The sequence below is a fragment of the Meles meles genome, chromosome 1 (assembly GCF_922984935.1).
Source record: "Meles meles chromosome 1, mMelMel3.1 paternal haplotype, whole genome shotgun sequence".
In the NCBI taxonomy this organism is placed as follows: Eukaryota; Metazoa; Chordata; class Mammalia; order Carnivora; family Mustelidae; genus Meles; species Meles meles.
In genome coordinates, this window is record NC_060066.1 from 199011314 (window position 1) to 199036564 (window position 25251).

General features: G+C 40.1%; 1 protein-coding gene across 14 annotated transcripts in view; it reads right to left on the minus strand.

Moving 5' to 3' along the window:
• SRRM1 (serine and arginine repetitive matrix 1) overlaps positions 1–22094 on the minus strand; it is a 31225-nt gene extending 9131 nt beyond the window's left edge. The window contains exons 1-13 of one of the 14 annotated variants that reach the window (XM_046009674.1): positions 21964–22094; positions 19047–19136; positions 18663–18785; positions 16377–16547; positions 15176–15291; positions 13681–13794; positions 13005–13199; positions 12597–12716; positions 10541–10809; positions 5417–5497; positions 4821–4907; positions 2300–2444; positions 1849–1890 (exon numbers count right to left, since the gene is read on the minus strand). In XM_046009674.1, coding sequence (XP_045865630.1) covers positions 1849–1890; positions 2300–2444; positions 4821–4907; positions 5417–5497; positions 10541–10809; positions 12597–12716; positions 13005–13199; positions 13681–13794; positions 15176–15291; positions 16377–16547; positions 18663–18785; positions 19047–19136; positions 21964–21984 — 1574 coding nt within the window. In that variant the 5' untranslated portion in view covers positions 21985–22094. Of the gene's footprint in view, positions 1–1848; positions 1891–2299; positions 2445–4820; positions 4908–5416; positions 5498–10534; positions 10810–12596; positions 12717–13004; positions 13200–13680; positions 13885–15175; positions 15292–16376; positions 16548–18249; positions 18380–18662; positions 18786–19046; positions 19137–21963 lie in introns of those variants that run through there. The other 13 variants (XM_046009665.1, XM_046009659.1, XM_046009619.1 and 10 more) reach the window with 13 other exon arrangements.
• Positions 22095–25251: the final 3157 nt, after the last annotated feature.

Consider the following 25251-nt stretch of genomic DNA (forward strand, 5'->3'; position numbering starts at 1 on the left):
CACCACATGGCTCCATGATCTAAAAAGCTACAGAATTTCTACCTAAGCTGAGAGGGCACACATTTCAAGGGTTAAAAAACAACAACAACAAAAAACCAATTTCTTTGAGATCAATCTACTCCAATTTTTCCCTATGTGCTAAAAAAAAAAAAAAAAAAAAGTGACATAAAGCCCAGGTTCAACATATTTCTAAGTTTGTTCACTGTATTATACAAAACGCTGAATGCTTAATGTTTTTCATCTGCTTAATCTAAGAACAAAGCATTTTCTGGTTACTCTGAAACAGGCCAAGCTAAGGTTTCAACTTTGTAGAAAGCGTTCAGTAGTGAAGCGCCCCCTCAAATTGTGTGAGAACCAGTTTCAGTAAGCATCAGTATGTGATGCAACCCTCAAATACGTAGAAAAGCAAGTTCTATCAGAAGGAGCCAGCCTGCTGCAGCGACCTCTGAACCGCGACTTCACTAGCCCTGCTGGGAATGAAGACAAGAAGCTACAGATGTGACAACTACCTTTTAAATTTTTTTGAGATAACTTCCCTTTTTGATCAATATCCGTTTAATCCTTTAAGTTAAGAAGTGTTCGATACCCAAAGACAAGTGTTTCAAAGCATGGAAAATACTTTGTTCAACGTTTAAAGTTTACATATGAAGTAATCCAAACCAGGCTGTTATGTCCCCTTTAAAAACATAATAAATACTGAAGCACAGTTCCAAATAATTCTTTCTCCATCAAATCCTAGACACATGACAGCAGTTTCTAACATCATTAAACCTAGAGGCCTTTTTAAAGAATATAAACACCCTACAGCAAGGTAGTGAACACCAGTGTTGACTTCAGTGTTGATAAATCACTTTCCAATGAAAAAGTAGTTTCATAAGGGGAGATTAAGAGAGGGGGAAGGAATATTACCACTAACCTGATTTTGTAAACCAACTTTTTAGCTGCTATACCAGCAATTTTACAGAAGTCGGGGATAATTATAGTTGGAAACAGAATCCCTTGGCATCTAAATTTACCTTTTTAAAAGGTTTTTATTTTTTATTGTCAAATACTCCACAAAACAAACACATAATTTTGCTCCATCACACTGCTGACTAGCTCAAAGAATCTTTCCAAGAGAACTCTTATTAGTGAGACAACCAACACAACTTCAAAAAGTGAGCTATAAAGAGGACAATGTGATAGTTTCATGGAAGATACTCAGACAGTTAAGCTGCAAAGACCCCCAAAGCAAAAGACTAATGAAGACAGTATAATGGCATTATGTCAACAGTACAGGTCTAAGATCAGACTTTGTCAACTTTATACCCTAAGAAACTCATTTTACTACTTCTGAGCCTGTTTTCTCACTTATGAGATAGGCCTGAATTCAAGATTTCTATTCATGATTAAGCTTTCAAGTGTTACAGTTTTACTCACAGACACCTGATTAAAAAGGTACAATGAAGATACGCAACCTACCTTCCTACTGAAGAGAACAATGAACAGGGCCAGAGACTCATGTTCATTTTTAATCTTTTTAAAGTCTTTACCAAGTTTTTCTTGCTTTTCTGAAAGCCACTCTGCACAAAGGCCCTCCCCACTAAGTCTAAGGAGCTATTATTATCCTATCTCTTGGAAAATATCCAGGTACAGGTACTATAACTACACAAAAATCTAAGCTCAAATGGTACTATAAAATACAAGTGCTATCATTAATTTGATGTGCAAAGAAATAAAATCAACTAAAACAACTGGGAACTTCTCCACAGCCATCCCCACTGTATACACAGGGATGGGAACAGGTTACCTAAATAGCGAATCTTGTCACTAAACTTGGCCTCATGTACAAAGTAGTGGCTAACCAACCTTTTAGTCACTGGCGATTGCCATCGCTTTCCCATTTGCATCCTGAGAGCAGTGGAGAAAAACAAAGGTCAAGAAATTCCATTCACCAAATTATTTACTTCAATGGAGTTAAGCATCACTAATGGCGATATTTTTTAAAAAAATGTTCAAAGATGGTTCAGAAGTTAATGCTATGGTTTCACTTATCTAGTCATGCAGACACAGGACATGGTGGTACAAAACTAAGATCTCACTAATAGTGATAACCACCAAATAAAGCATAGTGATAACCACCAAATAAAGCAAAGAAAATGTCCCCAAGCCCCCCAAATCTGGCCATCTCCTTCTATGAGTCCTTGAAATGAAGGAATTAACCAATTTTTAAAATAAGCCTTTGCCCATCCCTTAAGTTAGAGAAGTTTCATTACAACCACAGACCACTAGTGAAGAATACTGAAAGAAAAGACGTTACCGAGGGGAAGTCTCCTTCTGGCGCTTTCGAGGTGATGGAGAGGCACTCCGGGAAGGGGAATGTCTCCGCCGCCTGCCTACCTCACCATTCTTCACATGGGACCTCTTGGGTCGCTCATCTTCTGAGGAAGAAGAGGAGCCAGAATCTATAATTATACAATAAACAAAAATTACGTTACATCTGTGCTTTAAAGAGCTTCCCCACATTTTCTGACTCTAAGCAGATGGGAGTGTCCAAATTAGAAGTGAAGCTCACTTATGCAAGCATGTATACAAGCCATCAGTTCTGAAAAAAGTTATCATCGATACATGGTCAATGACTTAAAAGCCAAACATAAATGTAAATTATTATATAATTAAGTTATATAAATCATTCCTAAGGCACACTCCAATAGGATACAAGTATCCCTTAAGAAACTAGTGATTTTCTGGGGTGCCTGGGTGGCTTAGTGGGTTAAGCCTCTGCTTTCGGCTCAGGTCATGATCTCAGAGTCCTGGGATAGAGCCCCACATCAGGCTCTCTGCTCACCAGGGAGCCTGCTTCCTCCTCTCTCTCTGTCTGCCTCTTTGTCTACTTGTGATCTCTGTCAAATAAATAAATAAAATCTTAAAGAAAAAAAAATCTAGTGATTTTCCAAAAAACTAAGCTCAAAAAACACCTCAAGCAAGTACTTGATGCTTGTTACTCAAAGCACTTTCAGAACTACTGAAAGTCCCACTAGGATCTGAATACTTCTTTTCACATCCCTAGCATTTACCACATACAAAAAAATGTAAATGACAAGCCTTTCCTATAGGCCTGGTAGGAAATGCAAAATGAAAAACTTCGACTCCTTGCAAACGTTCTCCTTAACGTAAAGTAACTAGTAACTGTTCCCAAATACCAAAACGTAAATTTAAAACGAAGTCCCAGGGCACCTGTGTGGGTTAGTTGGTTAAGTGTCCAACTCTTGATTTCTGCTCAGGCCATCATCTCAGGGTCTTGAGATCTAACCCTGTGTTGAGCTCTGCCCTGGGACAAGATTCTCTCTCTCTCTCCCCTCCCCCATGCTTTCTCTATCTTTCCACCTCTTAAAAAAAAAAAAAGGAGAAGAAGAAGAAGAAAATAAAACCAAGTATCAAAACCACCCAAGACCTATATGCATTTTTTAAGCCCATGATTAACTTCATGTTTAAAGAGCTTTTAATGGACTTAATTTTGCTGTGGGGTACTTTGGTCTCTATTTTGCTAATGAAAAGCAAAGGCAGCACACCTAGCCTTGGTCACAAATACCCACAGCTAATAATATATATATAATATAACATATTATATATATAATATGTATTATATTATATAATTAATTTTATATAATAAAAATAATATATAATTATATAATTACATATTAATATATAATATATATATTTTAAGATTTTATTTATTTGACATAGATCACAAGTAGGCAGAGAGGCAGGCAGAGAGAGACAGAGGAAGGGAAGCAGGCTCCCCACTGAGCAGAGAGCCTGATGCAGGGTTCGATCCCAGGACCCTGAGACCATGACCTGAGCCGAAGGCAGAGGCTTTAACCCACTGAGCCACCCAGGTGCCCCACAGCTAATAATATTATTAACTAAAGAAATAAATACGAATGTCCAAGTAGGTGACTGGTTCAATAAATTACAGTATATTATTACAATAAGTTTTAGCTATTAAAAAAAATTAGATCTGGGGCACCTGGGTGGTTCAGTGGGTTGAAGTCTCTGCCTTTAGCTAGGGTCATGATTCCAGGACCCTGGACTGAGCCCTGCATCCAGCTCTCTGCTCAATGGGGAGCCTGCTCTGCATCCCACCCCCTCAACCCCCTGCCTACTTGTGATCTCTGTCAAATAAATAAAATCTTAAAAAAAAAAAATAGATCTAAGAACAGGGTAAGATATCTAGATATAGTAAGTTAAAAAGGGAGACAACAAAGTCAGAGCTTATGCAGGTTTTTTTGGCCTTGTTTTTTCTTTCCCTTTTAAACCATAGATTATACTTGGCGCAGAAAAATTCTGCGAAAAGCTTTCAGGAGTAAGACTAGGGAATGGTAAAAGAATATACTTTTCCAGGGGCACCTGGGTGGCTCAGAGGGTTAAGTCTCTGCCTTCGGCTCAGGTCATGATCTCAGGGTCCTGGGATCGAGCCCCACATCGGGCTCTCTGCTCAGCGGGGAGCCTGCTTCCCTCTCTCTCTGCCTACTTGTGATCTCTGTCAAATAAATAAAAAATCTTAAAAAAAAAAAAAAGAATGTACTTTTCCAAATTTCACATCCCTGTATACTTATTATTGTACTGTAAAGATCTACTGTTTATAACAATTTAAAAGAAAATTAAGTTTTAAGAAAGGACTTAAAACCAAAAACCAAAATACTTCCTCTCCCCTTGAACAGATTTCTACGTAGGCACATATTTCTCCTAAGTATGCTCACTATAAGGATGGAGATTTGTATCTGGAGTATTTTTCATGAGGATATACAGACAGAAAACAGTTAAATCCATATCCATACCAGATGAAGACTGCTGGTTCTGTCGTCTGTACTGACGTCTCTGCTGCACAGAATCTGCTGCAGCCATTTTGCCACCTTTATCTTCTTCTGAAAGATGGATGCATTTAGAAAGTGTTTCTTTAGTCACGCATACAGGAAATGTAACATACTTGAATTGGAAAATGGTCTCTTAAACCTCTATCTCATTGGGTCAAGCAATACAACTGCATATATAGATTTTTTTTTCCTTACAAAAAAACTTTAGAATGCCAATTTAAATGCTGATTTTAGACTATGTTCACCAAATGTAATCAAAATTTATTTACTATAGGTCAAGCTAAGCTCTATGGGCTTTAACACATTTCAGTTAATCATCAAAAACCTATAGGATGGTACTGTTATCTGCACTTCAGATGAAAGAAGTGAGCGCCAGATAAATTAAGTAACTAAACAAAAAGCAGTTCATCACTGAAGGTGGGTATTCAAACCAGGCTGGTCTCACTTCAAAGCCGTAGCTATTAACCACTATGTCATATCCTTCTGACTTTCACCAGAGGGGATGATGCAATGTGCAAAAAATCTAATTCAGTTTAACAAAAAAACCCATGAAAACTTACCCGATTCAGATAACTCTACTTTTCTAGGCTTAGGTGCTGGTGAAGGGGACTCTCTTTTCTCAGTACCTTTATGTTTTGTCACTAAAAATAAGGGAAAAAAAAAAAACCCCACTTACATACACAGGAAAGCAAAACACAACAACAAACAAAACCACACAAGACCATGTCTTAATGGTACAACAGGTGTGACTATGCTTATAAGTTAAATGTTTGGCGAAAGCCTTGAAAAGCCCTATAATGACTTTTTATCATACAGATAATTTCTCCCAAGAGAAACCAGTTAAGAGAAACTGGGAGCTGCTGTTTCGTAGCAGCAGCTCTGTGTAGAAGACACCTGTAACGTTCAACTCAGTAAACCTCTAGGTGCTACCCCACAATGTAAAAACCACTCAACTACGGAGGCCTCACCAGCACAAGAGCTTTCAAGCACGCAACTATACCTGGGTTCAGAGAAGTTGTAAAACTGCTAAATGGTTAAGAAATAAGATCTGATGAAATCTTCAGAAAAAGAGATTTGTTCTGGAGAAGAGGAATGAATTAGCCACCAAGATACTAAAGAATCTTTCTGTACCAATACAACCTTCATCATAACGTGAGAGATTTAAACTACCCACAAAAAAGTAATCCCTCACAGCAGGAAAAATAATTAAACACTAAGGCTGGATTCTTTCAAAGCTTAAAAAGCAGGGGGAGGCAGGGGTAGCAGCTCAGAAATAACACCGAAGGTAGTAGCAGAGCTGTGAGCACCTTATGAATTACCCAGCTTCTTTTTTCCAAACTGCATGGAAAAATTAAGACAACTGTCTTTTGTATGCTTGCTATAGTAGCAAGCAGCACTAAGCACTATTGGTAGTATTACCCCCCATTTTACAGGAGGCTTAAAAAGTAACTTCAGGGGTTCCTGGGTGGCAGTGGGTTAAAGCCTCTGTCTTCGGCTCAGGTCATGATCCCAGGGTCCTGGGATCGAGCCCCACATCGGGCTCTCTGCTCAGTGGGGAGCCTGTTTCTCCCCACCCCCCCAACTGCCTGCCTCTCTGCCTACTTGTGATCTCTGTCAAATAAATAAATAAAATCTTAAAAAAAAAAAGTAACTTCAACTAAAATCACATAATTACAGTGAACTAGGATCTGAACCCAAGACTATTTCTATAGCACAGGCTTTAATTTCCATCAATTAACCAGCTCTATTTATAATATCCATCTACTGCTTCAACTAAAATCAAAGTATATACAGATGTAACCATCGATCTTACCATACAATTAACCTGAAACATCATCTGAGACCATGCTGCTAAGAACTAAATTTGAGGGGCACCTGGGTGGCTCAGTGGGTTAAAGCCTCTGCCTTTAGCTCAGGTCATGATCCCAGGGTCCTGGGATCGAGCCCCTCATCGGGCTCTCTGCCCAGCAGGGAGCCTGCTTCCCCACCCCCTCTGCCTGCCTCTCTGCCTACTTGTGATTTCTGTCTGTCAAATATATAAATAAGACCTTAAAAAAAAAAAAAATTTGAAGCCAATATGATCCCAAGAATCCTTATTTACCTGCTTTGTCTGATTAAAGCAATTAACACTGAATATTGACCCAAAGTATAGATACATTTCTTTTAACACACTCGTATTCAGAATTCTGTAAAGGCTTATTCTAAGGGGCAGTAACTTTAGAGAGCTAGTGATCTAAAACAGAAATTTCATCTTTGCTAGAGCAGTCAAAATGAAGAATTTACAATACTTTTTTTTCCCTTTCTTTTTTTTTTTTTTCTGTGATTTGAGAGTGTGTCTGAGAATAAGCGAGGAGGGGTGGGGCAGAGAGAGAGAGAATCAAAAGCAGACTCCCTGTTGAGCACAGAGACCAAGGAAGGGCTTGATCTCACAACCCTGAGGATCAGGATCTGAGCCAAAATCAAGAGTATGATGCTTAACTAAGCCATCCAGGCACCTTTTTAAAAAAAAATCCTATTTTTTAAATAAACTGCATTTTATTAATGATTCCACCTAATAACCATTTCTGACTTAACACCAGATTTGGTAAAAAATGCTTAAATCCTAATTGGTTACCATGAAATATGGCAGCAAGACTGCATTTAAAACTTGTATTTTAACAAATTCAAAAGGAATAAAATACAAATGATTTTAAACTATAAAGGATTTGAGGCTATTTTTCTGGTCAGTACTCTGCACTTTAAAGTGACAGCTAATCTTCAATCTTGAAAAGTTATCAGAGGCATCCAGTTATCTATACACAACACATGTCCAAGTTACCACGTAAGAGAACTGGGTTCCAAAATGTGTTTGGAAGCCGCCTCAATGTCAGAATGCATTTACCTCTAAGAGACATTAAAAATGTGGCTATGTTTGCAAGAGAGTTGACAAATGCCGACTGAATAAACACCACTGAACTAGAACATACATATTTTCCCTACAGAAATATGCATTTGCAATTTTCTTGATCCAATCTCTCATGAATGGTTTAGCTATAGTCTACTGTCAGAACATTCCTACTCTTAGAACAAGTATATAATATATACCCCTACACTGGTTTAATATGATTGACTGAATCATAGTATTAACAGTTAATATTTCATCCGAATGTGTTTATCTAGATGAGAGTTTATAGTTTATTACGTTAATGTTTTATTTTTAGCATTCAAAGGGCAAAATCATTCTAGCATAAAGTCAGAATCTTCTAAATCAAAAACCAGAATTTAAAATTTACTTCAGTAGTCCTATTAATTATTAATCTCCCAGACTTGTCAAAACAATCACTTATAAAGATAAATCACTGTTACCAGAACTGGTGAAATCATCATCTACAGAACACAATTTATAGGACTAAACTGATCTATCCTAAAATTTTAATAGGCATAGATCCTCTGTAAACATACTTCATTAAATATCCTACTGATTTCAAAGCACTACTTTGTATACTAAGATAATGCCAATTTAACTAACATGCCACTGATTACAAAATGCTTCCTGAAGATCCTTTCAGGTACGAATGTACAGTATACTCCAAATTATTTACTTCTAAATTCCCCCAAATACTTTCCCTGTATCCTTCCTACTCCATTTGCTCAATATTGAAAGTGCTGACTGATAACTACTACATGAAATATACAAGCAAAATCTATTATACTACAATGGTGTCACTGATCTTATTAGACATGGAGTATCGTAAAAAGGAATTTCTGAAATCACATCACCGGTACAGAAACTAAAGAACTTCACCCTGCCCTCCATCTCCCACCTCTAGCCATCAAAACAACTTTCTGGGGTAGGAAAGTTGGGCAAGGTATATACTTTTCTACTGGAAAATGAGAATCCAAATTTTAGTCTTGGCTGGTTGACCTTGACCAAATCACTCAACCTGAGAACCAGTTTCTTGATGACAGTCTCTAAAGTCTGTTCTACTTCTGAAATTTCATCACACAGGACTGGGATCATTTTACTATAAAATGTTATTTCCAAGTAGTTAGAGCCAAATTCAGCTTCAGCAGACACAAGGCAGTCTCTGTATATTGCCCACAGTGCACCTCTTTGGCTGTGTTTTATTTGGACATAGAAGACCTGTCCCAGAATCCATAGGTATATAACTAGGTCTTTGTCTTCTACCATGACTTATTTTTCTCTCCTATGTGCATATCCACTGTGACTTTTTTTTTTTGAAAGCAGTGCCCACTCCCCTTGACAATATATCAGAACCCAAGAGGTTGGTGCCTGAGTACACTCTGAAAAAACTTAATTCTTAGCAATCTATTTTAACAAAGATTCAGTCCTCCTGTTCAGATAATTTTATTACTCTTTGGCTATAATGCAAATAGAAAAATCCTAACGATGTGTTTTTGTAAAGTAAAAGGTGGGAACTTTTGTAATATTTTTTCACTAGCGAGCTTTCTGGCTCCGGATGAAGGGGGGAAAAATCAGAAATGCAAACTACCTCACCGAAAAAGAAAAAACTGGTTAGGAAGTGGGCATCAGATTTGGACGTGGTGGCTGGAAACTACTGAAGCTGTCCTAATTTTGAACAAAAGGACAGGAGGTTATGAAAATAAGTGACCGTAAGGCCCCCTCCTATACTTCAGTCTGAACCTGGAAGACCCAAACGTGTCTACTGTCATCTAGCTATATTTAATGATACAGTCGCTACATTAAATTGTTAAAATTCAGAAAATAATCTACATATTACTCTTCACAAATTAGCCTTATCTGCCAGTCCCCCAACACTCTGATGGCTTCTCTATACCTCAATAAACAGTCAAAATTGTGGCCATCCCCATTTTCTTTTTCTAACCTGAAAATTCAGAAGTGATCAGAGGAAGCCCTGTACAGATCAACCTACAGACTGCTTCTCAAAAACCAATTTCTACAAGCAGTTTTCAGGATTTCCCCTGCCCCACTACTCACCCTTTAGGCTATCATCTCAGCGCTAAACACCAGAGGCCCAATGCAAACAGATCCTACTGCTTTTCTTCTTGTGTATTTATGCTAAAGGAACAGTTCCCAATACGCCACAACCTTCACTCAGACTAGTACACATTCTACTTGCCTGGCAGGATCACAGATCATAAATTCCTCAGAAATCCATCTGCAGAATAAACCAAGAACAACACTCAGAAGAACCCTGCCTAGAGCCTAAACTAAAAAACAAATCAGCTTTTAAGAGGACACTTTGTTCTTCCCTAGGGAGCACAATGTGGCCAAGAAAGAATTAAAACAGAATATGAAGTTCTCAAATAAGACATCAAACAAAAAAATCTTCAGGGAAAAAAAAGCTAACTAGTCTCATAGTAATAAAATGATCCCTTAACATGACAACACAAACTTTGATAAGTCACCCCAACTCAGCCCACGGACAGGTCATGTATTTCTCCACCTACCTGCTGCCAGAGGGCAACTGCTAAAAACGAAACACATTTACCTGTAAGCTATTTCAACAAACCCCAAGAACTTAAAGCAGGAAAGAAAAGGTGATAAGCAAATTTACAAAGAGTATATCACATACACAAATATTATCCAGCTACTTCACACTCTGAAGGGAGAAGGGGCATCAACAATTGACTGGGCACTTTGTAGCCAAACGAAGAACAAATGAACATACTGTTTTTATGCTTCTGATTTTTACCTTTACCTGAAGTTCTCCCTGGAGAGACAGAAACACGACTTTTTCTTGTACGGTTTGACTGCTGGGGTGTTGGGGAATGACGAGTTTTTGGCGGTGGAGTTGCTGGAGGTGATGGCCTATGCCTTCGCCTGGGAGGACTTGCTGAAGGAGTTAACCTACGAGTTTTTCGAGGGGGGCTGGATGTCCTCTTAGGAGGCTTCTTTGGCGGTGACCGGGAACGAGACGAAGAAGATGATGAGCTACTTCCAGACAAAGATGCTGATGAACGCCTTCTTCTGTGGAATAAAGTATTCACATTCATTAACTGCATATTTGTCAAAAATGACCTTACAGGTTATGTACAGTTTACACAAAAATACAGCTATTTTTATCCGACTTTTGAGTTTATGTAGCTAAGCATATAAGTCAGATTAAAAAAAAAAAATGGGAAACAAAACCACAACCTAGGACAGGAAACAGCTAGTTCTGAGACTAAATGTGGGCAACTTATTCTGGTAAGTGCTTCCATCTGAGTTGTCTTTCCAGTTATAAAATATGTCACGTTGGCTAGTCTCTTTCTTCCTTAGGAAAATCACCACTGTTTGGAGTTTGCATTCAAAATTTGGGTGGCAAAGTGTTTTCCATTTAATAGCACAATGTCAAACAACCTTTAGGTTGCATTTTTTAAAAAAACATGTGCAGCAGGGTTAGGAATTCATTTAGCTACATAAACTTAGAAGCAGGGGCCTCTCGAATTCTGCGGCAAATTTGTGGTAAGTTCTGTTGCAATTATGTGTACCTGCAGAATTCACCTTTGGCGGAAGAATTCCTGAGAACCTGAAAAAAAGAAACCCTACCTTAAGTGTGAGATAAAAACTGGCTGAAAGGGAATCTTACACAATCTGCAAAATATTTTGACTGCTAAATGGCTCAGTAAGCACAATTAAAACACGCTGTTTGCAAAACTCCAATATAAGAAATAGCTGTTTCCACTAATCTTGTATTAGAAAGCACCAGCATTACTTTTCTCCTAAAAAATAACCAATTTCAGAAAAGTGTGATGCCTAAATCGACTGACCATTTACGCCATTAGTCTGTCAATAGTTAAAAACCAAGCCTATCATTTTTAGCAGTAGTCATAAAAATGTTTCACTGTATCACAACAACGCCCTCCCCAAATGTTATCTTCTGAAAAAATACAGGACTCTGAAAAACCTGACTGCAGAAACAAAAAATCATGGAGCTCATTATTTCCCCTCTGTATTTTCAAGTAGATTCATACCCCTGTAAAAATCTCAAAGACTCAAATACAAAAACTTCTGTGCTAAGTATACTCTGAAGCACAAGCATCACAGCTCCTTCCAAGGAGGTAAAGAAGGCGCAAAACTCTGCTACCAGTGCACCAGGCCTCCACTTTGGGCAGAACTGCTAAAAGGGATGGATACAAACATTGTTCCTCATGCCAATTTTAAAATGATCTTTAAACACAGAACATTCGTACTGACAGGGTTACTTCTTTGTCTAATCTCTTCAATAACACCTCAAACTGCTAAAAATGGCTATATCCATGAGATGGGATTATGGGTAACATTCCCTTTGTTATTTATTTGAAATTTTGTAAACACTCATTTTTCTGAGAAAAAAACATTTAAAGCAAAAACATAAGAGCAAAAAGGTTATTTTAATATTGGCTAAAAGCAGCTTAATGGCTCTGTGGTCATCTGCTTTTCAAAAGCAAGTGATAACGAAAAACCAAAGGAAGAGGGAGGGTGGTAAATTCCCTCATCCCTAGGAGATCTTGGGGTCTAAAAGGTAAGTTAACACGAAGTATCAGTAAAATGGTCATTTGTTTTCCCCCAACACCGTATTACTTTTTTGTGGCAATTAAACCTCAAATGAGAGGCTCTTTTGAAGGCATCACCTAGTATCACTCACGAGCTTTTTATTCCAGGGGAACATTAATTCAAACACTACTAGCCTAAAGCAAATGTGGTGCACTTTCATTTACTGACACTTCCAAATTTAAAAAGAAAAAAAGAAAAGGAAAGAAAGGAAAAAGAACAAGAAAAAAGAAAGCCCTCACCGTCTCACTGGAGATCTACTCCTTCTATGCCTGGGTGGAGGCGGCATTCGTCTTGGTGGGGTTCTTCTTCGAGGAGACGGCCGCCTTCTCGGACTTGGCCTCCTTCTAGGTGAGTATGATCTGCCATAACAAACAGAATTAGAGCCTGAATAAACAAGAACAAGGAAGGAATTCCTTGACAGCTTTCTTAACAGCTGCATTTTTAAAATGGACTTCAAGGCATACAGTTTTCCCTTTATGTAGAAATTTTTATGGTGCACAGAAAATGTCCTCAAATTCTCTCTGTAAGTCCAAAGAATAACATTTGTACTAAATGCTCTCTCTTGCTCTGAAATTACTTATCTAATTCCACCCAGAAAGCAGCATGTAAAACCCAAGATCTGTATCAATCCTGAAGCCACAGCTCACCTTGATCGGGATCTATGACGCCGTCTAGGTCGAGTATGAGAAGGAGAGCGAGACCGTGTCCGGGATCTTGATTTGGAACGTGACCGAGATCTTGGCCGGGTCTTCTCCTTCTCCTTTTCTTTTTTGGAATTTTTCTCTGGAGAAGGTTCTTTAGGCTCCGGTACAGGTTCAGGTTTGGGAACTTTCAGGATGTCACTGTAGGAAAAAAAAGCCGATTTTTTTCCCCTTCTGCAGTTCAGACTCCCAAATCGTAATACAATGATCTAATAAGGTTATTTTTCTCTTTAAAATGTTTTCAAAATCCATGAAGACTTCTCCTTAGCTCCAAAAAGATATATACACATCAGTGAAAGTTAAAGAGCAACCAACAATTCTAACCACATACATTTTTAAGAGTATACAGTCGTCCACAGTATTGGGGGAAAAAAGCAACTCACAATATATAAAATCTCAGAAATAATACAACCAGCCAATAGTAGTGGTCACCTTCAGGGTCCTTTACTAAAACTTTCCTGTAGAGCTAGAATCTTTTCAAAAAGCTGATTTTATGATTTAAAAAATATAAAAGGGAAATAATCGAGTGATTTTTTATTTGTAAATCAGAGCTATTCTATTGGCAGTCACTGAGCAATAGCCTAAAATTGTGATATTTATAAATGAATTTTTATGTACTTGCCTAGTAGAAGTAGCCTCTTGTACTGAAGGTTCTTTTACTTTCACTGATGGTTCTGGGAGCTCTGGAGTTTTTTCCTTCTTTTCTGGAGCAGGGGAAGGACTCCGGCTCTTGGTTCTGTGGCGGGGAGATCGAGAATGACTGCGCTTTCTCTCTCTCCTGACAGGGGAAGATCGTCTTCTAGGGGAAGGAGATCTGGATTTGCGTCTAGGATGAAAGTAATTTTTTTAAGGTTTTTGTATCATGTGGATTGGAAAGGGTCAAAGGGGAAAGTGAGAATTAATCTTTTTAAATACAACACTGCTCTTTATACCTGAGAAATTCCTTATAAAAATAAGGTACCCTGTCATCTTTACTTAACAGGGGAAGGGCCAAAAGAAAACCAGAAAGGCAAGCAAACAAAGGGTAACAACATTCTCTGGTATTCCAGTTATAAGAGGAAAGCATTGACCTAGGACTCTAGATTTAGATTCTTAATCATTCCCAGAGATGAGAAGACCAAAGACCTACTTTTCAGAGGAAGAGGGTGCTTGAAAGTAAAGAGATATTCCATGATAACAACTCAAACCCAAACAGCTTAGATGCAGACAACTCCCACCAGAGTCTGTCAGGTAGTCTAGGTATTCCAGAAAAATGAATAGTACAATTAAAGTAATGGGCTCTTTGGAAGCGAAGAGAAATACGTCAAACCTATGGAGACTTTTTTAAAAAGGAGAAGTCCTCTTTCCTTTACAATGGTTTCCCTAACTTGAAATAAAAGAGCAAATCTGGTTCATCAATAGCCAAGTAGTTATCAGAGTTATGTGCTTAACTCTAGAAACAGTACTTCTTCCCTGAAAAGGAGGTTTTAATATCAAATATACAAATTAAAATGAACAAAGGAATTTCCTCTTCCCTTTACTAATTCCAAAAGATTTATGCAAAAATTACCAGAACTCTAACAATGAAAAGCCTAGTAGAATTCTCACCTTTCACCACAAATACAGTAGAAGCTGAGTCGTGGGTTTAAAAATGGGAACCTAACCATAGTCTCATTGGAAGAAGAAGAAAACAAATAAATGATCTGTTCTGGGTTCAATACAACCATCTAAGAAAAGCAGAACAGGGAATTAGGCAAGTATAATATGAATAGCTAATGGGCACAGATTTCTAATAAAAAGGAAAGAAAAGAAGTAGAATAGATTAAAACAATTAAATGCCGTATTTAAACAAATCCAATATGGAAGGCAAGTCTAAACTATGATTTAAGAATTAAGACTTGTATAATTCACCAGGACTTTAGAGATAATTATCATCAAAGGATCAATCTCAAACAAGTATTTTAGCCCACAAACAAGCCTTAGTCCACCATGAAAATTGTAGAAAATGGAAGAAATTCTCTGAATACTGCTATTAGCTTCCTTTTAAACTGTGGAACTTTCTAGACACAATATTTTACTAACTTTACTAACATACCTAATGTTTGCATAACATTAGGTACATGTGTGTTGTATCATACCTTCTTGGGCTTCGAGACCTTTCCCTTTTTTCTCTACTGCTTTCTTTTTCTTCCTTATCCCTCTTATCCTTGTCTTCATCTTGCTTTTTCATAGAAGCCAACTTTTCTTGTTCAATCTGCAATGATCAAGTTTTCAAAGTAAACACAGCTGAATATTTGAGATCAACAAACAAACTGAAGACTTTGTACCCCTGATAAATACCAATGCTATAAATCACTTCACTGGCCTCTGCTTTTCAACAAGACTATTCTAAAGTTTACTTAAAATAAATCATTTTCGGGGCACTGCCTTCGGCTCAGGCTGTGATCTTGGAGTCCCGGAATCAAGTCCCGCATCCTGCTCCCAGCTCCACAGGAAGTCTGTTTTCTCCCTCTGACCTTCTCCCCTCTCATGCTCTCTCACTCTCAAACAAATGAAATCTTTAAAAAAATTTTTTTTCACTTTCATCTTATTCTTTGGTGATTTAATATACACTGCCCATGTGAAGAACTTGTGCTTACCTTTTACGTTGTTATTAAAGTTCAAATTTTCTTCTAAGCTAGAAGTACACACATGTTAAGAAAAAACTTATTGGGCGCCTATGTGGCTCAGTCAGTTAAGCGTCCACCTTCAGCTCCCGTCATGATCCCAAGCTCCTGGGAAGGAGTCCCTCATAGGGTTCCTTGCTAATCGGGGAGTCTGCTTCTCCCTCTGCCTGTCATTCCCTCTGCCTGCCACTCTCCCCTGTGCGCCCAGAGGTGCATGACTCACTCTCTTTCTGACAAATAAAATGTTAAAAAAAATGTATTTGCCAAATTACTGGACTCAGGAAAAAAGACATTTTATTGAAAGATTTTACTTATTTCAGGGAGAGAAAGCAGGCTCGTACACATGGAGAGGAAAGGGCAGATGGAGATGGTGAGGGAGAGAAGCAGATACCCTGCTACACATGGAACCCCATGGGGCTGGATGACCATGAGCTCATGACCTGAGCCGAAACCAAGAGCTGGGATGCTCAACCAACTGAGCCTCCCAGGAGCCCTGGAAAATGACATTTTCAACTCAATGTCTGGGCTAGGGTTCGGTGGAAGGAGTGGAGAATCAAAGTGTATGTCTGAATATACTATAGCAAAGCAAAACAACATGCTGATCCTAGCTCTAATTCATATAAAATTTGAAAGTGTCTCTCTCAACATTACAGAAAAGTAAAAAGGCTATTACTTGTCTCTGTTTTATTTCTTCTTTCTTCAGTTCTAGAAAAGCAGAAGGGATTCCAGCGATGTTTTCTTGTGCACTTAAGAGCAGGGGCCACAGTTCTCCCATAAATTCTCTAGCATTTTTTCCATTCAAAAACCCAGTCAGGTTGATTTGCATCATTTTGGAGTCTGGATTCTGCAAAAAGACATGACAGGAAGAGAAACAGGTTACTTCAAAACAAGCCAACCAACCAACCTAAAACTCATTAAATTAGTATTTTTTAAAAAGTCTACCATAGGGGCTTAAATACATACATATTCTTTACTATTTAAAAAATAGTTCTCCCTAATAGCTTCTCAGCAATATAATCTCTAGCACAATTACCAAATTCTCTCTCACTCTACCAAAAGCATCAGAGCAGCCTGTTAATCCTTTGTGGATTTCCTAAGTATTTTTAGACTATGTGGCTGTTAGTGGGTCTTATGTTTACTAACTTTAAAAACCATCATGAACATCCACAAATTCCTGTATTTACTAACAAGGAAAATGTTTGCTTGCCTGGGAAATTTCCCCCAATGAGAAACTGAAAAAGTACATAAACTGTTCACTTCTCTAACACTATAAAACAGCTTTCTATAAAATATCTACCATCCAGTTATGAAAACTAACAAGGTTATGCATGCACTCTGTAACTTTTGAAGACTAAGCTGAAAGCCTGAATTCTACATAAGGAAAATCTATTTTAACAATGCCTGAAATTCTCAACTGTCCACAAAGGGCTAAGAGGTCAAGTTTTCTGAAAAGTAACTGGGTTTTTAAATGCTAAATCTGTTGGTCAAGCAACAAGGTCCATATAACAAGCACAGCTCAATAGCACAAAGCAAGTACAGATTCCAGGTGTCTTCAGTTTCTTCTTGGAACCTTGGGGGTTTGGAATCGCCAAGTCCCCTGTAGAGAAAGATGTTCCCTTGGCTTGCTTCCGACTCCCTACTGCAACTCAACCACCTTGAGTTTAATGTTATATCATTTATCTAAATTGCAAAAGACGAACAAGCAATAATGAGTACACAACCACAAAAAAAGAAAAGATTGTTTAAAAAAGTTCTAAACTTTAAACTCATGCTCACTATAAGGGGAATACTACCAGATACTTAAGGTTTTAAAAAAGCACTAAAATACAAATCAGTAAAGCATTTCTCCAATAAAATCTATCTTTAATATTTTAAAAACGGTTTCCCATGTTCCTGGTTTTCTAAGTAAAACGTATACATTTTATAGGAAGTGCTTTCTTAAATTAATCTTTAAAAATACTCAAAACAAATGTAATTACCAAATTATTTTAAAAATAGAAATACCTTATCAGTTGAAATGCCAACTGTTCTGTCAAAACACAAGGGCGAACTCTTTGGGAAAAGGATTAATGTAGAGATAAATTCACAATGGTATATTTGCCAAAAGGTCATATGGTACATCTTACTATCCTTTGGGTTGTTGTGGCAAAATAACAAACTATCTCATAATAAAACTGTTTTTAAACATTAATTCTATCATCATCTCATATTATCTCACGAATGAAGAAAGGAATAACTATATTAACTGTCTCTAATAATGCTTCCAATTTATTTCAGTCTGAAGTTTAAGCATAATGTAAACAAAAAAACTGCCTAAAATGTTAATTGATGACCAGCTGACATGCAGCTACAACTAAAGACTTCAGTTACTTGATTATTTTAAAAACAATATCCAATCAAATCAGAATTGCCCCTCATGCTTCACATAAACGTCCATCTCATAATAGTATTTTTAAAGAGCAGTGTATAGATTTACCCAATTGCTCTTTCCTGTGTTTTTTTTTTTTGTTGTTGTTGTTGATGTTCGGCCACTTTACACAACTCACCTCCAAACACACACTGCATCATCAAGGGAGTTGGGTCAGAGCGACATTGGGACACTCACTCTGCTGTGACCTAATAAGGTGATGGTGCTATACTTCAGACGCAAGGAATAACTTCCATTTTGGTTCAGGCCTTTTAAATCATAAATCACATTATCATTAGAAAATTGCTGTCAAAGTAACTTAACATGTAACAGCAAAATTACAAACAATAAGTTTGATTTTTCACCTGTGTAGCTTTCAAAACTATGTACCTTCACTAAACTTCCAGGCTTAATAGTTGTTTACAAAGTGAATTCTTTTCACAACAAACATTGTAAAACAACCCTCCTATATTTGTACTCCATAGAAAAATCGTTTCCATAGATTCACAAAATTATGTCACATATTCAGAAGAGCCATTTGTATATTATTACCTTCACTTCCAGCTGGTTGAATATAAACTCAATCACAACATCATCTTCAAACCCAAGGATTTCCGTTACTCGTTTTGTTATCCAAGGCTTTATAACCTCCAAATTTACTTTGCTCATGTCCACCTGATAAAACATGCAAGAAATTCTTGAGTACAAGGTTCATAATTCTAAAAGAAAGCTCACTTAAGAATTCTGTCCAACCAAATTCCTTTGAACTTATGAAATTTTTTGATGTAGCATGGTACAAAATGGCTCATTCTTGTGTGGTTATGCTAATCTGTGTGCACTGTTGCTAAAAGGTGGAAAATGTTTAATTAAAACAGTCCCAAAATGTCTGAATCAACTGTGCCATAAAAGGTGCAAAAACAGTTTTATCCAGAATACCTTTTTTTCTAGGCATTCTGCAAATTTCAGCTGCTTCAGTAGCTTCTTCTGTTTATTGCTGAACCGATTATCCTGTTCTGCACTTGTTCCCTGCATAAAAAGAAACACATTTTAATTAAGAGTTCAAAGTTAAATGCTTACTTTTTATCAGCTAATGATGGCTATGACCTTTACAGTAGAAAACGGTGATCACGTAAATAGAAAACACCACAGCTAACCACAGTAGAATGTATACTCTTTTCCCAGCGAAGATGACATTTAAAAAACTTGACTGTATTTTAAAAATATAAGCTCACTGTAACAAATCAACCAATATAGCTGTTTATTAACATAAAGTTAGCACCTCCCCCACAAACAAGTTTGATGTGTATCTTTTTAAACTTTTTTCTAAGTTAAAAGACTTTTAAGATTTTTTGTATAAATGAGAACACACTGAAATATTTACTAATATATACTTCCAAACAAGACCATTAAATTTCATCATCTTGTGACAACCAGTAAGTAGCATGCTTACGGAATTACTGTGGCAACATGTATAAACAGGGTGAAAAGGAAAAAGAAAAACACCTTAGGACTGTTAGTTTTCACAACTTTAAGAACTTGGAATGCATGAAAAATACAGGTTTACCTTAATTAACTCACTCAGTTTCAGTAATAACTTTGGAAAAATGAGGGCTTACAAATACTATTTGAGACCATTAAGTGATCATTAATTAGTCTGCATTTGGTCATTCCAACTGGACCAAGTAACAAAAATGAATGGCTATATGATGTGTTATCTACTGACTGCACTAAACTGGCCACCGTCCCTTGGAAAATGATCAAGAACCTGGATCATTACTGGAAGGTAAAGAACCTGGATTAGAACCCCAATTCAGCCACTACTTCAGCCATATAATTCAAAAGAAGTTCCTTAACCTCTTTGAGAATGTTTCCTTACTTGGCAAAATCTACTTTGCAAGGGCTGTGTATCTCGAAAATAATGTATGTAAAGTAACTTGCATATGGCAGAAATTCAGCAAATGAAAGCTATCATTTCTATCTGGACTGAAAAATTCAGTTTACTATCTGGCTAGCTGTACTAACAAGGTAACTCCCTAAATTCTTTTAACTTGGAGTTTAAATCCAGCCAACTCCTCTACGGCAGTTATAGGTAGTATATAAAAACCCGCACCCTTTGCTTCCAGATTTTTACTAACACCAAAAGCAAATGTTATTATAAAATTTTATCGACCACCTTTTTTTCTATTGGAACTCCTTTCCATTGGAGGTAACAACCAACAAAAATTTAAAAATAGGCTTTTGTGTCAAAATATTACATTTGGATCATGGGACTGTTGAGTACTCACTACAAAATATTTTGATGGAAATTAGAAAACAAATTCATCAACAGAATGGAAATCTGATAAATTCTCAATTGAAACTATCATTACAGAAATAACTACAGTATAATTTGCAAAGGATGGGAACAAACAATTGCTTATTTTAAGTAGGTGCTTAGAATAATCTGGCAACTTTTGGTGAAAAATAAGTTGGCACAATTACATTCAATTAAAGAATTTCAATATTGGCTTTAGAATGGCAAAAATTATGTTCTTTAAAAAGTCTTGGTCTTCCCCCTTCCAACTTTCCCTTGAAAAACACGCAAACTGCGGCGCCTGGGTGGCTCAGTGGGTTAAGCCTCTGCCTTCGGCTCAGGTCATGATCTCAGGGTCCTGGGATCCAGCCCCGCATCGCACTCTCTGCTCCGCACTGAGTCTGCCTCCCTTCCTCTCTCTCTGCCTGCCTCTCTGACTACTTATGATCTCTGTCTGTCAAATAAATAAATAAAATCTTGAAAAAAAGAAAAACACGCAAACTGAGAATTATATGCTCCACGGAGTGGAAAGAGCCAACCAACGTTACATAAAGTATAAATTTTTACCCAAACCACTGGTCTCTATTAGGTCCGTCTGCATCAAAAGCATTTGCAAACTCTAGTCCTTAGTGTCACTTCCCACCCACCTAGATCTCTACGAGGTAATTATTTCCTACAGGAGTGGAATATGGGACAAACAGGTTCCAGCAGTCCCAGCCTGAGAAACTCGGGGCCCTGAGCACCAACTTCGACGCCTACAGGTGCTGGGCGCGCGGCCCGGGGAGAACCTAGGTAAGAGGCCTCTTTCCTCCAGTGGACTTCAAAAGAGTAAGACAAGCGCGGGGGGGGTAAGGAGAGTTGATCCCCCCCTGCCCCGGCCCCTATACACGTGCACACTTTGTGTTGCACCCGTTGCCCTTAGAGAGTCTCAGATTCAAACATCCCAACTACCTATTATCCGAGTTCCCCTCCCTAAAGGAGTATTAAATTGGGCGGGAGTTCCCGCGAACTCTGACCCCGCGCCTTCGCGAAGACTTAGGACCAGGAGGGAGAACGGGGGAGGGGGGAGTCGGCGCTGCTCTCTCAAGAAAACCGCTGAACGCCGTTTCCTGTCTTCCCTCATACGCTCTCCTGGGGCGGTACCCCCAAAACCGTACTCTCCAGGATCCTCCCGCCGCCAGTCACCTCAGGGCTTCCCTCCGGCCTCCCCCCAGGGACTTCCTCCTCGCGGCCCAACTAGGCCCCAGGACCGGGCGGCGCGCGCAGCTCGGCCTGCAGGCCCCACCAGGCAGGCGGGCGGCGGGGTACCGCTCCGGCCCATTCCCGCCGCCATTTTCCGGCGACCGTCGCTGCCGCGTAGGGGGGACGATCCCGAAGGAGGAGACTGCGCAGGGGCGCACCGGTCTCCGCCGCAGGGCAGGGGGGAGCGTCCGCTGGCACGGAAGATCATCAGGATATTCGAAGCCTCCCTTCGCTGGCCACACTCCCGAGTTTAGGCCCCCTGCTGGGCCTCACCGATGAGCCCCTCACCTCACCCCAGCTCCCCGCGCTTCTACTTACGCGGAAGAATCCCGCGTCCATCTTGCTGCCTCGCTCGGAGATCGCTCCCTATCCCAAGATACACCGCGCCGCCGCGACGGAGGGCGGGACCGGCAGGGAAAGCCGAGCGCCGGGACGCAACGCGCGCCGCTCCACCCGCCCCTTCAGCCGACACGAGGCCGCGCCTGCTCAGTGAGGCGAGCACCCGCCACGCGTGCGCACGCGCGCCCGAGGGGGCGGGCTGCTGCCGTCTCCGAGGCTCCCAAGTAGCCAGTCCGGGAGGAGAGTCTCGGGATCGCAGCCAATGAAAACAAAGAGAGAGTGTCGTCGGTTCGCCCCGCCCTGCGAATCCTTTTGTGGCGCTGGATCAGCGTTGTTCGCGCAGCGTGACTTGACCCATCCTTCCACCCGTAGTGGAGGAGGCCTCCCGCCCTGGGGGTTCCATGGAGCGATTGAAGAGAAAGGCTGTTACCTCAGAGTGACGCGGGCGAGGCGGCTCGCGCGCGGAAGAGAGCCTGCTGGCCTCTTGTGTCCTCGTAAAAGTTGTGGTTGTGTTGCTTTTATGAGTTATTAAGCTTGACTCTAAAGCAGTCGAGCATGAATGAAGTCTGCCCTGTGGCCGTTTCCTGGGCATGCCCCCATCTCCACAGCGCTCCTTCGTTGGGGGAGGAAGCTGAAAATGCCAGGGAGAGGAGTTTCGGCTTTGGCCGCGGGGCGGGAAGCGGACGAGAGAGCGGTGGCCCTGAGCCTGGGCGTGGGCCTGGTGGGCCGCCCTGCCGCCTCGGCGCCCTGCTTTGGCCCAGAGGGCCTCCAAATCGCCTGCATGGCGCCACATTGCCGCCCAACGCCCGAAGGCTGGTGTCCCTCTGGCCATAATTCATAAAGTTACCCGCCCCCCACCCCACACGCAGGCACTCCCACTCGCTCCGCCCTTTCCTTCAGGCACACCACTCCATCCTGTGTGTTTGTTCATCCCCGCGGCTGTAAGTATCAGTTCTATGCTGACAGCTTCATGGACCTCTAGCTCAGACTTCTCTCCCCACCTTTAAACTCATACAGGTAACCAGTCCAGGGACCGAGCTGATTCCTACCCTTCTCTCCCTCCCTCCCCACAAACCCCAGAATACCCATCTGCTCCTTCCAGTCTCCTGCCCAAGTTGATAGCTACTTCTTTTCCTTTGTTTAGGACACAGGCCTTGATGTCATTCTCATCTTTTTTTTCCCTTCCATCCCACTTCCAGACTACCAGGAAACCCACACGGCCGTCATCTTTTGCCTCAATTTCTGCACCGGCTTCCGCCCTTGCCGCTCAGTATCTGTTCTAAACGCAGCAAACTGGCCCTATTAGAAAACCTTAGACATGTCACTCCTAAGCTCAAAACCCAAATCCCTCTTTTTTTTCTCACAACAAAGGCTAAAATTCTACCTGATGCTCCTCTGCTGCTGCTTTCATTTCCTCCTTGGCACCCTAACACTTCTCCCTGCTTGGACTTCCTAAGCTTGCTCTTGCCTCAAGACCTTTGCCCTGGTTGTAACTTCTGCCTGGAATGCTCTACCCTCAGATACATACCTGGCAAATTTCAAGGTTTTGCTTAAATATCACCAAGTCAATGGGTCGATTCTGCCTGTTCCACTGGAAGTGCTTATACACCCTCTCTGTACTCCTGATGCCTCTTAATCTACTTTTTTTTTTTCCATACCATTTACCAACCTGTAATACTTAACTATTTTTAATGTTTGTTTCTTTTTTTTTTTTTAAGATTTTATTTATTTGCCAGAGATCACAAGTAGGCAGAGAGGCAGGCAGAGAGAGAGGGGGGAAGCAAGCTTCTTGCTGAGCAGAGAGCCCCATGAGGGGCTCCATCCCAGGACCCTGACATCATGACCCTAGCCCAAGGCATAGGCTTTAACCCACTGAGCCACCCAGGCACCCCTTTAATGTTTGTTTCTTATATGTATCCCACACTACAATGTAAACTCCTTCAAGTCAGGGCATTTGTCTTTTTTTGCTCACTGATGTGTCTCTAGCACCACAAACAGTGTCTGGCACATAGTAGAGGCTCAATGAAATTTGTTGAGTGAACAACTTTGTCAGGGGGTCAAAGATGGGGAAGTGACTGGCTTCCACAGAACAAACGAGTTGACCAGATGGACTATGAAATCACAATGCCCCACATCTCACTGATGTTTCTCACTGGTTCTGATCAGTCATCGGGTTTTTTGTCTTTTCTTTGCTGTCTCTACCCTTTTGCTGTCAATCCCATAAATGTTGGCTTTCCTTGCAGTTCTGTCATTGACCCCTTTTACTTTTCACTCAAAAAAGATGACCTATCTGTCCTTTCTTGGTTTCCATGTCCAGTTCATCTCCCAAACCTATTTATCGCAGACACAGCTCTGCCCCAGAACTTTATGTGCAACTTCTTATTGCAGTCACTTGGGATGTCCTGTAGACACCTCACACTCAACACGTCCCAAACTGAATTTATCTTCTTTCACTTGCATCAACCCTCTATTTTTCCCATTCTCAATAAATGAGCCTACCTTTCTCCCTGTCATCATTCTTCTGTCTTCTTCATACTCTGCAACCACCAGATCTTCCCTTTCATTTCTGTTGCCTTCCTTTAGCCCCATTGCCTCTTTAATTTAATTTGGATTGCCATCTGGGTCATTGCAGCAACGACCTATTAACCATTTCCCCTTCCTTCAGGGTTGATGTCTCAACCCTATATCGAGAGTAATTTTCTTTTTTAAAAAAAAAGTTTTATTTATTTGGGAGAGCGAGAGCATGAGCACGAGCAGCAGGAGGGGCAGAGGGAAGGAGATAGCAGACTCCCCACGGAGGGTGGAGCCGCACTCGCACTCGGGGCTCCATCCCAGGACCCTGAGATCATGACCTGAGCCAAACTCAGATGCTTAACTGACTGAGCCATCCAGGCGCCCCTCAAGAGTGATTTTCTAAGTTTATAATCTTGATCCTTTTGATCCCCAACTTAAAACCTTTGTGTGGCTCCCCATTGTCCTCTAGATAAAGCCTGAGCTAGTTACTGTGGTTTAAAAATCCCTTATGATTTGTTTACTGCTCCCTCTTTCAGACTCTTCACAAGGACGAATCCTCTCCGTGCGCACATCCTCCACTTCTAAGCCGCAGCCACACAAGTACAGATGTGGTCTAGTTAAGAACAGGTTAGGTTTCAAAGTCAGTTTCTTGTCTGTATGTTGGTAAACCTAAAGTTACTGAGAGGTGACGCAAATATCACTTCCTGAAACAAGCCTTTTCTAACCAGTCTTCTGAAAACAGCAGGACACTCT